Source organism: Amblyomma mixtum, chromosome 2, assembly GCF_055824585.1.
Source record: "Amblyomma mixtum isolate Tamu chromosome 2, ASM5582458v1, whole genome shotgun sequence".
NCBI classification, from domain to species: domain Eukaryota; kingdom Metazoa; phylum Arthropoda; class Arachnida; order Ixodida; family Ixodidae; genus Amblyomma; species Amblyomma mixtum.
In genome coordinates this window covers 113020004-113035959 of record NC_143013.1, presented here as the reverse complement: position 1 = coordinate 113035959, position 15956 = coordinate 113020004, and the positions used below count along the sequence as shown (strand labels likewise).

Genomic DNA, 15956 nt, shown 5'->3' with positions numbered 1-15956 from the left:
GGTGGGCAGCGTAGGCAGAACGATCTCGTAGTCCTTATCAGCGTCGCTGGCAAACCTGTTTCCGCGGCCGGCAACGGCCGCTCCGTGGGAGCCCATGATTCTGCGTCCGTCACGCTCGGTGGCTGGAAGTAGAATGACTGCGCCACTCTGCTGAACGAGGAGGGAGAGAAAAGTTCCAGGTATTTCAATTGCAATAGCATAGTGGCTACGTGAGAGAGCCTGCTTCCGAAGAGAGAGAGAGAGAAAAAAAAAAGAAGTAGCAGAGCGTGGTTTCGATCCACGGACCTCTGGGTTATGGGCCCAGCACGCTTCCACTGCGCCACTCTGCTGTTTTTTTTCTTTATTGCCAGAAAACAGTACATGCGCAGGCGTAAAAAGTCGCTAGCCAGACTTTGGCTAAGGCGACGGATTAAAACATTTTCATTTCGATCAATTTGTCCATAACTGCCACCCAGTCCGGTGGTTGAGGTTGACTGCGGAGAACATCTCTCAGAGAGGCTACACTTTCTATGAAGTTTTCCCTGACAGGTCGCACATTTGCGTCTGCGTGCCTAGCCGCCATCCTAGTTTTCCAGATGCTGTGGAGGCCCAGTAGCATAAACATATCGTATGGCACTTCGTCATTTTCTATAGGTAGGAACCGGATGCCATATGGAGTAACAGGTAGCTCTTTTTTTTAAAGGGGTGGAGACACCAAATTTTGAAGCTATAAAAAGCCTGCTATGGGATTCCTATGTATGCAAGGGCACTCAAGGCCAGGTGTTGGACGCAACAAACGTTTAAAAAATATTTTAATTCGGTTCCAAAGATTACCTAAATGCTCACTCTCACAATCTAGACCCATCGCTAGCGCCATCAACCATGACGTCACAAGGGGTGCAGGAAAATTAAAGTTTTAGTGACGTCATACCAAAATACAGTGACGTACGATGAGCGGGGCACAGCCGCGTGAGCGCAGTCGACGCACCAGCTAGCCGCGTTTGCTGCTAACCGCCACTCGCTCGGTTTGCGGCGCGCCGTTGCGAACAGCGTCGCAACGTCCGATTGCAGCTCGTTGCCTGCGTCCAGCCTGCTAGATGTCAACGGCGGGCCGCTCGCGGCAACAACGACGGGAAGCGGCAGCGTCATGATGACATAGGGCGCACTCCGTGGAGCCGGGCGGTCTGCGCCAGTCTTCGTGCCGAACGCCGGCATCTGAAGAACGCGATAGTATTGTTTGTTCACGTTCATAGCAAACCCTGGGATATATGAATATCAAAAATGCATCGTTTCTGACGATCGTTGGCAAATACCGAGTTCCTGGTAGAAGTGATGACTGCGATGCAAGCAAATTTCATCAGCCGGTTTTGTGCTGCTGCTACCTGGTGCGGATCGCCTGCCGTCTGCTAGCTCTGTTGCTGAAGACGTCGTGGAAATCGAACATATCTTTTATTATGGGACGAGTTCACAGTAAAGGGGTGCCGAGCGGAGCACGTTTCTGAGCGCTGGCCAGTCCCGAAGCGCCCTCAGCTGCGGAGTCGATATGCGAAAGCAGCTAGGCCTAGCGACGACTAGGGCAGTCTGGGACCAGCGCGCAGGTCGTCGGCCGGCGTTGCCGCAGGCAGTGTCGCTGCCGAAAGATCCACTTTTAGCACAGTCATGCTGTCGTATCTCGAATCTAGAAAGCATCCTTTCTGGTAGCATGGCTGTTTTGTATTTTCTTGTCCGGATGTGAAGTACGCCGAGTCTGCCGGCCGGTAGGTCAGCCTGGATACCGTCTGCCGACGTCATAAAAGCGAGCTAAAGAGTGTTCTTGACGTAAATAATAAACCATGGGACAAGAAATGTGAAAAAAGTGTCATTTTTGAGGATCGCTGACCAATACTGAGCTGCTGGTAGAGGTAACAACTGTGATATGAGCAATTTTCTCACAACCGCGCCTAGCAGCTGCCGCTGGCGCGACGTTGGGGTCCGGCTCGCCTGGCGCCCGCTAGCTCCGCTGCCGAAGGCGTCGAGGAGATTGACCATACTATTATTTTATTGTGAGATGATTCTGTTAACACTACAGCTATTTGTGAAAAGTAGGCCTTTTATTATAGCGCAGACGACTTCCGAAGCGCCGGCCGCTTGCTAAGCAGGCTATAGGCCTAGCGACGACCACGGCAGCCAGGCAGCAGCAGAGCTCGTCGCCCGCGAGCGGTGCCGTTGCCGAAAGCTCCCAACATAAGCAGACATGCTTTGTCGCTGCTCGAGTATAGCTGGCAGTTCTGATAACAAGGCAATCTCGTCTTTTATTGTGATATTTGTACACCATCCCAAGCAGCGCTCAGGTACTGCCGCACGGCAGCGAAGTGTGACACCGGTTGTGGGCGCAGCTTCGGTAGAGCGGCGCAGCGATGCTTACTGGCATTTTGCAAAGTGTTTCGCATCCTCACGCGAATCCGCGAAGGCGATATTAGCGTGCGAACAAAAAAAAAAGTCGATGTCCTCACTCATTGGAATCAGATCTGTCAGAATCCGAGCTGCTGGGACTAGACGTGCAGTAGATTGTTTTCATGCGCTGGTCAGCACATGTGTGGGAAAGCAGATGATGCAGCAGTAGGTGCGTCACAACTTTTGTGAGCCCACGTGACCAAGCGAAGCAGTTGATCTTCCCCCTCTGTGACGTCACTGTACAACTCGGCGTTCCGAAACCGAAACTGAAAATCGTTCACCTAAAAATGCTATAATAAATTATTCACTGTGAATATATGAATCTTTGGGTGTGTATCATGCTTCCTGGAGCCATAAGAAACGTTTGAAACTAAGAACGCGCGAACGACAAATTTGGTGTCTCCACCCCTTTAATGTTCTTTGCAAGATATCCCAGTGGAAAACCGGGTCCCAGCAGTCGATAAAGACATGTTCGATGGTCTCGGGTTTTTTGCACAGTGTGCAGTCGACGTTCCATGGTACGAAAATGCCCTTATCGTTTAGCCATGTTTTCACCGGAAGGGTACCAGTGTGTAGTTTAAAGAAAAAGGATTTGACGTTCGGTCTTACCGGCATCTTCTTAACTCGATTTAGCACATCTTTGCCTGGGCCTCCGCAGTAAAAGGATCGGTATAAGGGTACAGGTATAAAGATATCTAGCAAATCCTTGTACAATTTTTTCCTGGGTACAGAAGTCAGATACTCTGTCGAAAAATGAGAGCTCAAAATGTGAAAGGCAGCCACAACTTCACGTAAAAAACCAGTTACAGCACGATTCGTGGCTGGGAAACTGGACACAACAAATTCCGGTAACACATTTCCTAAGCGCACCTGCAACATTGTGCGCAACAAAGGATCGGTTTGATCACGTAGAAACAAAAATCTTGAGACAACTTGTTTCAGAAACAAGTTGGAAAGTCCAAGGCCACCTCTTTTGACCGGTAGGAACAAATTAGCTCGACTAGTTCGCTCCCAATTCGAGCTCCAAATAAAAACAGCAAACACTCTATGCAGCTTCTGCACGTTTGCTCTGGTGATGAGCAAAAACTGCAAAAAATACCAAATTCTGGCTATCAAAAATACATTGCACACACTTGCACGCGCGAAAACAGAAAGGTCACGTCCTTTCCATCCATCCGCTTTTTTCCTTGCACTCTGCGTTACCTCACCCCACAACTCTGTACTGTTCTAGTGCTCTAAGGGTACCCCCAAATACTTCGCAGGGGAGGTCGTCCATTGCATGTTGGCAAACACTGGTGGTGTGCTCTCCCAATCACCGTGCCAAAACCCAATGCACTTATCCCAGTTAACTTCGCACCCGGTCTTTTTGCAATAGGCCCCCGCAACTTTCACAACTTCTTTAACGCTTTCTTGGTCAGCGCAAAAAACAGCGATATCATCAGCGTAAGCAAGCACTTTTACTTGCACCGACTGAAGAGTGAATCCGCAGATCCCATCATTGTTTAACAGCGATAACAGAAAAGGCTCAAGATAGATCGCAAAGAGCAGGGGCGAGAGCGGGCAGCCCTGCCTGACCGAGGAACAGACAGGCACAGGTTCAGTAAGCTGTTTGTTCACTACGATACGCGTAACACAGTTTTCGTACGCCATCTGTACACCTTGTAATATTACAGAGCCGACGTTGGCATATTCTAGAACGGCGAAAAGAATATCGTGTGACACGCGATCGAAGGATTTCGCCAGGTCAAGCTGCATCATGGCAACTCGTCCCACGAACGCATCGCAACATTCAAGAACAGTTCTAGCAATGTGCACATTCGTTCCTATGGTGCGACCTTTAATACCGCACGTTTGGTGCGGCCCTACAAGGTCCTTTATAACCTTTTGCAGTGTATTGGCAAGAATCTTCATAAACACTTTATAGTCGACGTTGGTCAGGCTTATCGGCCGATAAGCCCCAACGGACAGCAGTTTAGCCTGGTATTCACTCTTGGGCACTAAAACCACGTGTGCTGTTTTAAATGACGGAGGCATTTTCTTTGTTTCATAAATTTCGGTGAAGACGCAGTGCAGAGCATAAGTGAGTTCGGCTTTGAAACTCTTATAAAAATCACTGCCTAAGCCATCAGGACCAGGAGATTTTCCGGCACTCAGCTCTTCGATTGCTCTTCCCACTTCGCTTACGCTGATTGGTGCCTCCAGCCCTTGTTTTATTTCATCTCCAAGCTTTGGCATACGAGACAAGAACGTCTCTGTAAAGCCCTCTTCTACAAGCTGACGGCGCCCAAACAATTCCCTATACTGCTCAACAAAAGCTAACTGAATCACCTTGCTATCATTCGTTACCTCGTTTCTATACCTGATTTGTTTTATTTCATTTTGAGTCGCGTACTTCTTTTCATCACTAAGCGAGCGTTTAGTAGGCACTTGGTCAAGCCATAGACGTTCAGCACGCGCCCTTATCACGGCAGCTGTATACTTGTTTTTTTCGATAATCTCAAGTTTACTTTTTGTTTTTCTTATCTCTTTCTTATATCTTCCCGGCTGGGAACTTTCCAGGCTTACGAGCAAGTCAAGTTGGCAATGTAGTTCTTTTTCTTCAGCACGTTTATCATGGCAAATAACGCTTGCTCTTTCAATCGCGTTCATTTTCACTTGCTGTTTGAAGTCTTCCCATCTAATTACCCAGTTCCCAGGCTCTGCTGATAGCAATGCTTTAATACATTCATTAACCTTACTACCAAAACGTTCATCCTCGACTAGCTGTGCGTTAAACTTCCAAAGGTCCCACGAGAAACTAGATTTCTTTTCTTTTTTCCCCAGGGTAAACGTAACTAAGCTGTGGTCGGTAAAAGACATGTTTTTCACCTCGTAGCTGTTGCACAAAGGAACAAGATCAAGGGAAACATACCCTCTGTCCAATCTCGCGTGACTTTCACCCTGAAAGTGAGTAAAATGCCATGCTACCGAAAGAACTTCGGCAACATCATCTAAACCATTTTCGTGTACAAGCGCATTCAACGATTCCGCACTTTTGTCGCGGACAAGTCTTTTTGTAGTTCTGTCCTCTGCTTTACATACGCAGTTAAAGTCACCCAAAAGCACAATTAAACGCTCACAGCATACATATTGTTCAAGACGCTCAAAAAATTCCTCTCGCTCGTTCTCTTTGTTAGGGGCATACACACATATGATCCTCCATAGTAAATTGGAATAAAGAAAATCAACTACGAGCAAACGGCCAGTTTGACACACAGTTAAATTCTGTTGGACAATCCCCATGGAATTCCTAATAAAGACAGCACAACCCCCCGATGTGCCAGACGAATGGCACACACAAATATTGTAACGTGTCGTAAAAGGCTGCACCATACGGTCCGTCTGTTCCTGTCCTTCGACTTTGGTCTCCTGAACGGCTATTATGTCTAGGTCATTATCGAGGAACAACCGGCTTAGTTGGTACTGACGTTTTTTAGAAGCCAGTCCCCTAACATTAATTGTTGCAATGCGCAACGCTCTAACAGGTGTCGAAGCCATCTAGTTTAAGTACAGGAGCCGTATGGTGCGTACCTCAGGACACAAGGCGACGGTGGAGGGCGACTTGCCTAGTCCATGGAGCTCGATGGGTACAGTGCCGGTATTCCAACGTCTCTTGCACCTCTGCCTCATGCGTACGGACTGGAAACCCAGCCCATGGTGTCCGTCACCGAAAAAGGCCATCTCGCGTCCACAGAAGCCACACACAACGCACTCACTCAACTAAGGCGGCGGCTTAGCCGCCGCTCGTTGATCGGCCGGTATATTCGGCCGCGGTTTCAGCGTCGCTCGCCTCACACCAACAGTCTTCGGCGGTGGCTCGTCGCCCTCGCTCGCTTTAGGCTCTCCATTCGCACTGTGCTCGTGCGGTCGCTTTCCTCCCTGGTTGCTGGTTGACGCATCCGTCACTTCCATGCTTTCAGCATGTTGGGGAACGCCGGGAGCTGACGCCCCACTCCCCAAGAAGACTTCGTTCTTTGACGCCTTAACTTCTGCAGGCGGCGCTTCCTGTTGCTGCAGTTTACTGCTGAGCGTCTCCGCGGTTGCGGATGTTCCAGGAGTCGACAGAGCCGGGGATTTCTCCTTCTCCGCTCCGTCACCTGCCTCTGCTGCAGCGTCTTCCGCGTCAGCCTCGTCCATGACAAGCTCGGACGAGACGTCATTGTTGACTGGGACGGCAGCGCTCGCGTACGTACGTACACAGCTGCTATCCTCATGTCCGTAACGGCGACAGGCGCCGCACCTTGGGACTTTGCACTCACGGCGAATGTGTCCAGTACCGTGGCAGCGCAGACATAGCGGAGCTCTGCCCGGTACAACCACGAGAGCCAGCTCACCGCCAACCCTGACTTCGTGAGGGAGGTCTTCCAATTTCACGCCAGGATTCATTTTCAATGAAACCAGGCGCGTCGTTGACCCCTTGCTGGCGACACCCTGGACGCGCCACCGTTCCTTGGTGACTTCGCTCACCTTGCCGTACGGGGCGAAGGCTACCCTCACGTCTTCGTCGGGCACGTTGTGCAGCAACCAGTGCAGCTTGACGCGGACGTCTTGGTTTGCCGGGTCGATGACTAGACAGCGGCGGTCCTTCACTTTCACTTCCCGGGCAGAAAGAATTTTCTTCACCGCATCAGCACTGGTGAAGGTAATAGCCCACACATGGCTCATGCGATACGCCCCCAAGGCGATAACCTTGGGGAGCAGCATCAGCTGAGCCAGCGCATCCCTGAAATCTTCGACCCGATAAGGGCGGGCCCGCACGTCAGCGTGCAAAAAAACTGTGTTTAACACAACATTTCCTGTAGAAAGGGTAGGCAGAATCACCTGATATTCATCTTCCGAGGCAAAAATCCTGTTTCCGCGGCCAGACATGGCCGCTGTAGCCGCTCCAACGGAGCCCGTCATCGCACGTCCGTCACGCTCGGTGGCCGGAAGCCGAATCCACTGCGCCACTCTGCTGGACGAGGAGGGAGAGAAACGTTCCAGGTATTTCAATTGCAATAGCATAGTGGCCACGTGAGAGAGCCTGCCTCCGAAGAGAGAGAGAGAAAAAAAAAGAAGTAGCAGAGCGTGGTTTCGATCCACGGACCTCTGGGTTATGGGCCCAGCACGCTTCCACTGCGCCACTCTGCTGGACGAGGAGGGAGAGAAACGTTCCAGGTATTTCAATTGCAATAGCATAGTGGCCACGTGAGAGAGCCTGCCTCCGAAGAGAGAGAGAGAAAAAAAAAGAAGTAGCAGAGCGTGGTTTCGATCCACGGACCTCTGGGTTATGGGCCCAGCACGCTTCCACTGCGCCACTCTGCTGGACGAGGAGGGAGAGAAAAGTTCCAGGTATTTCAATTGCAATAGCATAGTGGCCACGTGAGAGAGCCTGCCTCCGAAGAGAGAGAGAGAGAAAAAAAAGAAGTAGCAGAGCGTGGTTTCGATCCACGGACCTCTGGGTTATGGGCCCAGCACGCTTCCACTGCGCCACTCTGCTGGACGAGGAGGGAGAGAAACGTTCCAGGTATTTCAATTGCAATAGCATAGTGGCCACGTGAGAGAGCCTGCCTCCGAAGAGAGAGAGAGAAAAAAGAAGTAGCAGAGCGTGGTTTCGATCCACGGACCTCTGGGTTATGGGCCCAGCACGCTTCCACTGCGCCACTCTGCTGGACGAGGAGGGAGAGAAAAGTTCCAGGTATTTCAATTGCAATAGCATAGTGGCCACGTGAGAGAGCCTGCCTCCGAAGAGAGAGAGAGAGAGAGAAAAAAAGAAGTAGCAGAGCGTGGTTTCGATCCACGGACCTCTGGGTTATGGGCCCAGCACGCTTCCACTGCGCCACTCTGCTTTTTTTTTTTCTTTATTGCCGGAAAACAATACATGCGCAGGCATAAAAAGTCGCTAGCCAGACTTTGGCTAAGGCGACGGATTAAAACATTTTCATTTCGATCAATTTGTCCATAACTGCCACCCAGTCCGGTGGCTGAGGTTGACTGCGGAGAACATCTCTCAGAGAAACTACACTTTCTATAAAGTTTTCCCTGACTGGTTTCACATTTGCGTCTGCGTGCCTAGCCGCCATCCTAGTTTTCCAGATGCTGTGGAGGCCCAGTAGCATAAACATATCGTATGGCACTTCGCCACTTTCTATAGGCAGGAACCGGATGCCATATGGAGTAACAGGTAGCTCTTTTTTTAAAGTTCTTTGCAAGATATCCCAGTGGAAAACCGGGTCCCAGCAGTCGATAAAGACATGTTCGATGGTCTCGGGTTTTTTGCACAGTGTGCAGTCGACGTTCCATGGTACGAAAATGCCTTTATCGTTTAGCCATGTTTTCACCGGAAGGGTACCCGAGTGTAATTTAAAGAAAAAGGATTTGACGTTCGGTCTTACCGGCATCTTCTTAACTCGATTTAGCACATCTTTGCCTGGGCCTCCGCAGTAAAAGGATCGGTATAAGGGTACAGGTATAAAGATATCTAACAAATCCTTGTACAATTTTTTCCTGGGTACAGCAGCCAGATATTCAGTCGAAAAATGAGAGCTCAAAATGTGAAAGGCAGCCACAACTTCACGTAAAAACCCAGTTACAGCACGATTCGTGGCTGGGAAACTGGACACAACAAATTCCGGTAACACATTTCCTAAGCGCACCTGCAACATTGTGCGCAACAAAGGATCGGTTTGATCACGTAGAAACAAAAATCTTGAGACAACTTGTTTCAGAAACAAGTTGGAAAGTCCAAGGCCACCTCTTTTGACCGGTAGGAACAAATTAGCTCGACTAGTTCGCTCCCAATTCGAGCTCCAAATAAAAACAGCAAACACTCTATGCAGCTTCTGCACGTTTGCTCTGGTGATGAGCAAAAACTGCAAAAAATACCAAATTCTGGCTATCAAAAATACATTGCACACACTTGCACGCGCGAAAACAGAAAGGTCACGTCCTTTCCATCCATCCGCTTTTTTCCTTGCACTCTGCGTTACCTCACCCCACAACTCTGTACTGTTCTTATAGTGCTCTAAGGGTACCCCCAAATACTTCGCAGGGGAGGTCGTCCATTGCATGTTAGCAAACACTGCGGGTGTGCTCTCCCAATCACCGTGCCAAAATCCAATGCACTTATCCCAGTTAACTTCGCACCCGGTCTTTTTGCAATAGGCCCGCGCAACTTTGACAACTTCTTTAACGCTTTCTTGGTCCGCGCAAAAAACAGCAATATCATCAGCGTAAGCAAGCACTTTTACTTGCACCGACTGAAGAGTGAAACCACAGATCCCATCATTGTGTAACAGCGATAACAGAAAAGGCTCAAGATAGATCGCAAAGAGCAGAGGCGAGAGCGGGCAGCCCTGCCTGACCGAGGAACAGACAGGCACAGGTTCAGTAAGCTGTTTGTTCACTATAATACGCGTAACACAGTTTTCGTACGCCATCTGTACACCTTGTAATATTACAGAGCCGACGTTGGCATATTCTAGAACGGCGAAAAGAATTTCGTGTGACACGCGATCGAAGGCCTTCGCCAAGTCAAGCTGCATCATGGCAACTCGTCCCACGAACGCATCGCAACATTCATTTACAGTTCTAGCAATGTGCACATTCGTTCCAATGGTGCGACCTTTAATACCGCACGTTTGGTGCGGCCCTACAAGGTCCTTTATAACCTTTTGCAGTCTATTGGCAAGAATCTTCATAAACACTTTATAGTCGACGTTGGTCAGGCTTATCGGCCGATAAGCCCCAAAGGACAGCAGTTTAGCCTGGTCTTCACTCTTGGGCACTAAAACCACGTGTGCTGTTTTAAATGACGGTGGCATTTTCTTTACTTCATACATTTCAGTGAAGACGCAGTGCAGAGCATAAGTGAGTTCGGCTTTGAAACTCTTATAAAAATCACTGCCTAGGCCGTCAGGACCAGGAGATTTTCCGGTACTCAGTTCTTCGATCGCTCTTCCCACTTCGCTTACGCTGAATGGTACCTCCAGCCCTTGTTTTATTTCATCTCCAAGCTTTGGCATACGAGACAAGAACGTTTCTGTAAAGCCCTCTTCTTCAAGCTGACGGCGCCCAAACAATTCCCTATACTGTTCAACAAAAGCTAACTGAATCATCTTGCTATCATTCGTTACCTCGTTTCTGTACCTAATTTGTTTTATTTCATTTTGAGTCGCATACTTCTTTTCGTCACTAAGCGAGCGTTTAGTAGGCACTTGGTCAAGCCAGAGACGTTCAGCACGCGCCCTTATCACGGCAGCTGCATACTTGTTTTTTTCGATAATCTCAAGTTTACTTTTTGTTTCTCTTATCTCTTTCTTATATCTTCCCGGCTGGGAACTTTCCAGGCTTACGAGCAAGTCAAGTTGGCAATGTAGTTCTTTTTCTTTAACACGTTTATCATGGCAAATAACGCTTGCTCTTTCAATCGCGTTCATTTTCACTTGCTGTTTGAAATCTTCCCATCTAATTACCCAGTTCCCAGGCTCTGCTGATAGCAATGCTTTAATACATTCATTAACTTTACTACCAAAAAGTTCATCCTCGAGTAACTGTGCGTTAAACTTCCAAAGATCCCACGAGAAACGAGATTTCTTTTCTTTTTTTCCCAGGGTAAACGCAACTAAGCTGTGGTCGGTAAAAGACATGTTTTTCACGTCGTAGCTGTTGCACAAAGGAACAAGATCAAGGGACACATACGCTCTGTCCAATCTCGCGTTACTTTCACCCTGAAAGTGAGTAAAATGCGATGCTACCGAAAGAACTTCAGCAGCATCATCTAAACCATTTTCGTGTACAAGCGAATTCAACAATTCCGCACTTTTGTCTCGGACAAGTCTTTTTGTAGTTCTGTCCTGTGCTTTACATACGCAGTTAAAGTCACCCAACAGTACAATTAACCGCTCACAGCATACGTATTGTTCAAGACGCTCAAAAAATTCCTCGCGCTCGTTCTCTTTGTTAGGGGCATACACACATATGATCCTCCACAGTAAATTGCAATAAAGAAAATCAACTACAAGCAAACGGCCAGTTTGACACACAGTTAAATTCTGTTCGACAATCCCCATGGAATTCCTAATAAAGACAGCACAACCCCCCGATGTGCCAGACGAATGGCACACACAAATATTGTAACGTGTCGTAAAAGGCTGCACCATACGGTCCGTCTGTTCCTGTCCTTCGACTTTGGTCTCCTGGACGGCTATTATGTCGAGGTCATTATCGAGGAACAACCGGCTTAGTTGGTACTGACGTTTTTTAGAAGCCAGTCCCCTGACATTGATTGTTGCAATGCGCAACGCTCCAACAGGTGTCGAAGCCATCTAGTTTAAGTACAGGAGCCGTATGGTGCGTACCTGAGGACACAAAGCGACGGCGGAGGGCGACTTGCCTAGTCCATGGTGCTCGATGGGTACAGTGCCGGTATTCCAACGTCTCTTGCACCTCTGCCTCATGCGTACGGACTGGAGACCCAGCCCATGCAGTCCGTCACCAAAAAAGGCCATCTCGCGTCCACAGAAGCCACACACAACGCACTCACTCAACTAAGGCGGCGGCTTAGCCGCCGCTCGTTGATCGGCCGGTATATTCGGCCGCGGTTTCAGCGTCGCTCGCCTCACACCAACAGTCTTCGGGGGTGGCTCGTCGCCCTCGCTCGCCTTAGGCTCTCCGTTCGCACTGTGCTCGTGCGGTCGCTTTCCTCCCTGGTTGCTGGTTGACGCATCCGTCACTTCCATGCTTTCAGCATGTTGGGGAACGACGGGAACTGACGTCCCACTCCCCGAGAGGACTTCGCTCTTTGACGTCTTAACATCTGCAGGCGGCGCTTCCTGTTGCTGCAGCTTACTGCTGAGCGTCTCCGCGGTTGCGGATGTTCCAGGAGTCGACACAGCCGGGGATTTTTCCTTCTCCGCTCCGTCGCCTGCCTCTGCTGCAGCGTCTTCCGCGTCAGCCTCGTCCATGACAAGCTCGGACGAGATGTCATTGTTGACTGGGACGGCAGCGCTCGCGTACGTGCGTACACAGCTGCTATCCTCATGTCCGTAACGGCGACAGGCGCCGCACCTTGGAACTTTGCACTCACGACGAATGTGCCCAGTACCGTGGCAGCGCAGACAGAGCGGAGCTCTGCCCGGTACAACCACGAGAGCCAGCTCACCGCCAACCCTGACTTCGTGAGGGAGGTCTTCCAGTTTCACGCCAGGATTCATTTTCAATGAAACCAAGCGCGTCGTCGACCCCTTGCTGGCGACACCCTGGACGCGCCACCGTTCCTTGGTGACTTCGCTCACCTTGCCGTACGGGGCGAAGGCTACCCTCACGTCTTCGTCGGGCACGTTGTGCAGCAGCCAGTGTAGCTTGACGCGGACGTCTTGGTTTGCCGGGTCAATAACTAGACAGCGGCGGTCCTTCACTTTTACTTCCCGGGCAGCAAGAATTTTCTTCACCGCATCAGCACTGGTGAAAGTAATAGCCCACACATGGCTCATGCGATACGCCCCCAAGGCGATAACCTCGGGGAGCAGCATCAGCTGAGCCAGCGCATCCCTGAAATCTTCGACCCGATAGGGGCGGGCCCGCACGTCAGCGTGCAAAAAGACTGTGTTTAACACAACATTTCCTGTAGGAAGGGTAGGCAGAATCACCTGATAGTCATCTTCCGAGGCAAGAATCCTGTTTCCGCGGCCAGACATGGCCGCTGTAGCCGCTCCAACGGAGCCCGTCATCGCACGTCCGTCACGCTCGGTGGCCGGAAGCCGAATCTCACTGCGCCACTCTGCTGGATTTTTTTCTTTATTGCATGGAAGAACTTCCGTAGAAAGTGCGCCACTCTGCTGGACAAGAGCGCACGCAAACTTGCGAGGTATTTCAGTGTAAGCAATGTAAGCATGTAATCAGAGCTAATTATGGTTTGATAGTCAAATATTAAGACTTCCCAAAAATTAACCCCCTTCCAAATGTGAAGAAATGCATATCATATTGGTTTAGGCAGTTTTCAATTTAGGTAGTGTGAACCCTACGGAAGGATCCCCTTTCCCAAAAAAAGATTTACGAAGTACCTGCGTGTAATGTGAAAAAAAATTGTCCCGGCGAGATCTGCATTTTCTTGGAGATGGTGCAATGCATGGCTGCCTAGGTCACCTGAATATCAGGCCCAGTAGATGTGCGCCGGAAGCAGAACGGCGCGAATATAATTGTACAATAGTTTTTCGTTAACTGTGCTCAAATATCCTTAGTAAAGTTCAGGTTCTTTATCTTCCTTCCTTGCACCAGAGGAGCCCCGCCAGAGACGGTTTGTTCACTTGAAGACTGAAGCGTTCCTTCGCACCAGGGGTGCCCCGTCAGAGACGGTCTTGCAATGCACGCAGGGATAAAGGGAATACTTGAAGTTGATGTACAGAAATTTACATTGCGTACAAGTTCAGGCACTAGAGACAAATTAAACAGCAAAGGACAAACAACAAAAAAGGTGTAACTGGCTAACACTAGGGGAGGCCCCTACTCGGCATAGCCGAAGATGCATAGCGCCTGACCTTAGCGCAGAACCTCTGTTTCTGGCGCCGGAGCCCGGTTTTAAAGACCTAAAGGGCCGGCCCACATCTGGTAGCACCCAATCATTCTACACTCTTCATATGATTGGCTAATCGACAGCTATGGCCAGCCCTCCAACTACTGTAGGGTAAACACCCTCTCTACCACAAAATAAAAATAAAAACAAACACAAATACACATTCGTGCCAGCACGTGCGCGAATCGGTACCGCGGGGCGGGTGGTGGTGGTGGTGAAAAACTTTAATCAAAGAGAGCTTGAGGGTTAAAAAAAAAATTTAAAAAAATAACCCTGCTGCATGGTCGGTATCCTTAGTCCGGGACACCGCATGACGAGGCCCCGTCTCGCGCCCGCTTGACCAGAGCCCTTTGGGACTCCAGTGTGGAGCAGTTGAGGAGGGCAGTCTCCCATGCCTCTCGGGTGGGGGTGGGGGAGGGGGGAAGGTGAGGATTCTGAGTACATGCCCACACCATGTGAAAGATATCGCAGATCTCTCCACAGTGCGGGCAGCGCCCATCTTTGTTCGGATCGAAGTGTTTTGCTATTGCAGGACAGAGAAGGGTTCCTGTCTGCAGGCGCCGCAGAGTTCGCTCCTCCGCCTTACTCAGCCCCTTGGCAGGTGCCGGGTAGAGACGGTGGCTGTCGCAATAATAAATTAGGATTTCGCGGAACCGCAGAAGCGGTTTATGAGCTTCTGAGCCATGAGAGCTAGGATGAGGAGCACGGTGTGTGAGCGCTCGGGCGGCCGCATCAGCGGCCTCATTGCCTCGTAGACCCTGGTGGCCAGGAGCCCAGATCACTTTTGTGCGAGTTGGATCGGCGAGAGCGCGTCTTAGAATTTCCGAGGCCAGAGGTGATATTTCGCCTGCAAGATAATGTTCACAGGCCCGGCGAGGGGACGCCCGTATTTCCCAGCGTATTCGCGAGCGGCCGCGTTCCGAGAAAGGAGACGCTTCGCTTTGAGCGCCCCCAGCCGCGTTCCGATGACCCCGCGTACACTACCGATCCCTTACATCCTTTCATAAAGTAAGTGCTTTAAAATTGCCTACAGCAGTTATCCAGTACGCATGAGGGCATCATGTTACCGTCGGCACTGGGATTTGCGACGGCGGAGCACGGTCAACGCCACGGCCCAGTCTTAGCCACGAAAGCGCGGCCCCCCTTTTTCTGCTTTAAACATACGTCCCTCGTCGTCCATCGAGCCCTCGTCAAGTCCTTGGGCTTGACCAGTCGTACTGGTGAAAAAGAAGGACGGCAGCTGGCGCTTCTGCGTTGATTATCGGCACCTCAACCGCATCACAAAAAAAAAGACGTATATCCACTCCCGAGGATCGATGAGGCATTAGATTGCCTCCACGGCGCCAAATATTTCTCTTCAGTTGATCTTCGATCGGGGTATGGCAAATTGCCGTTGATGAAAAGGACCGCGAGAAGACCGCCTTCGTGACGCCTGATGGCTTATACCAGTTTAAAGTCATGCCGTTCGGCCTCTGTAACGGGCCGGCTACCTTCGAACGAATGATGGACTCCTTCTTCGCGGCTTTAAACGGTCCACTTGCCTCTGTTACCTAGACGATGTTGTGGTCTTCTCGCCTACTTTTACCCCGCACCTCCACCAAATATGTTGCGGGAAAGAATATATTTACAAATATTTACAAATAGAGAAGAACAGCTGCGAGCGGCACCGAGAACACAGTCCGAACTTCGTTGTCGTCTTCTACTCCTCACACTCGTGCCATCCCTCATTTTCGTCGTCGTCTACCCGCTTCAATATATTTTTTGGCTAGGGCACGCATTTGCGCTCAACTCATACAAAGGATAGAGCTACAGTTCATTTTCATCATCGCAGAGTAAAGATTCCGCAGAAAAAACAATATACCAGGCAGCCAGGTGCACCGTCGTGCGGCCGAAATATTTTTCGGAATGGTATATATAGTTGCTGTTTTTTTTGTTGTTGTGCACGTGACTTAAA

The 15956-nt window shown here is 49.9% G+C and overlaps 3 protein-coding genes across 3 annotated transcripts; all 3 read right to left on the bottom strand.

Moving 5' to 3' along the window:
• Positions 1-409: 409 nt before the first annotated feature.
• On the bottom strand, positions 410-6132 carry LOC149360614 (uncharacterized). The gene is made up of 4 exons (XM_089567884.1): positions 5983-6132; positions 2819-3639; positions 2646-2649; positions 410-667 (listed from the first exon to the last, which is right to left on the bottom strand). The coding sequence occupies exons 1-4, from the start codon at positions 6130-6132 to the stop codon at positions 410-412; spliced, it is 1233 nt and encodes a 410-aa protein (XP_089424010.1).
• A 39-nt stretch (positions 6133-6171) lies between these two features.
• Positions 6172-7362, bottom strand: LOC149360613 (uncharacterized). Its single transcript, XM_089567883.1, has one exon. The coding sequence runs from the start codon at positions 7351-7353 to the stop codon at positions 6172-6174; it is 1182 nt and encodes a 393-aa protein (XP_089424009.1). The 5' UTR covers positions 7354-7362.
• A 4616-nt stretch (positions 7363-11978) lies between these two features.
• On the bottom strand, positions 11979-13160 carry LOC149360612 (uncharacterized). The gene has a single exon (XM_089567882.1). The coding sequence runs from the start codon at positions 13158-13160 to the stop codon at positions 11979-11981; it is 1182 nt and encodes a 393-aa protein (XP_089424008.1).
• Between the last annotated feature and the right edge of the window lie 2796 nt (positions 13161-15956).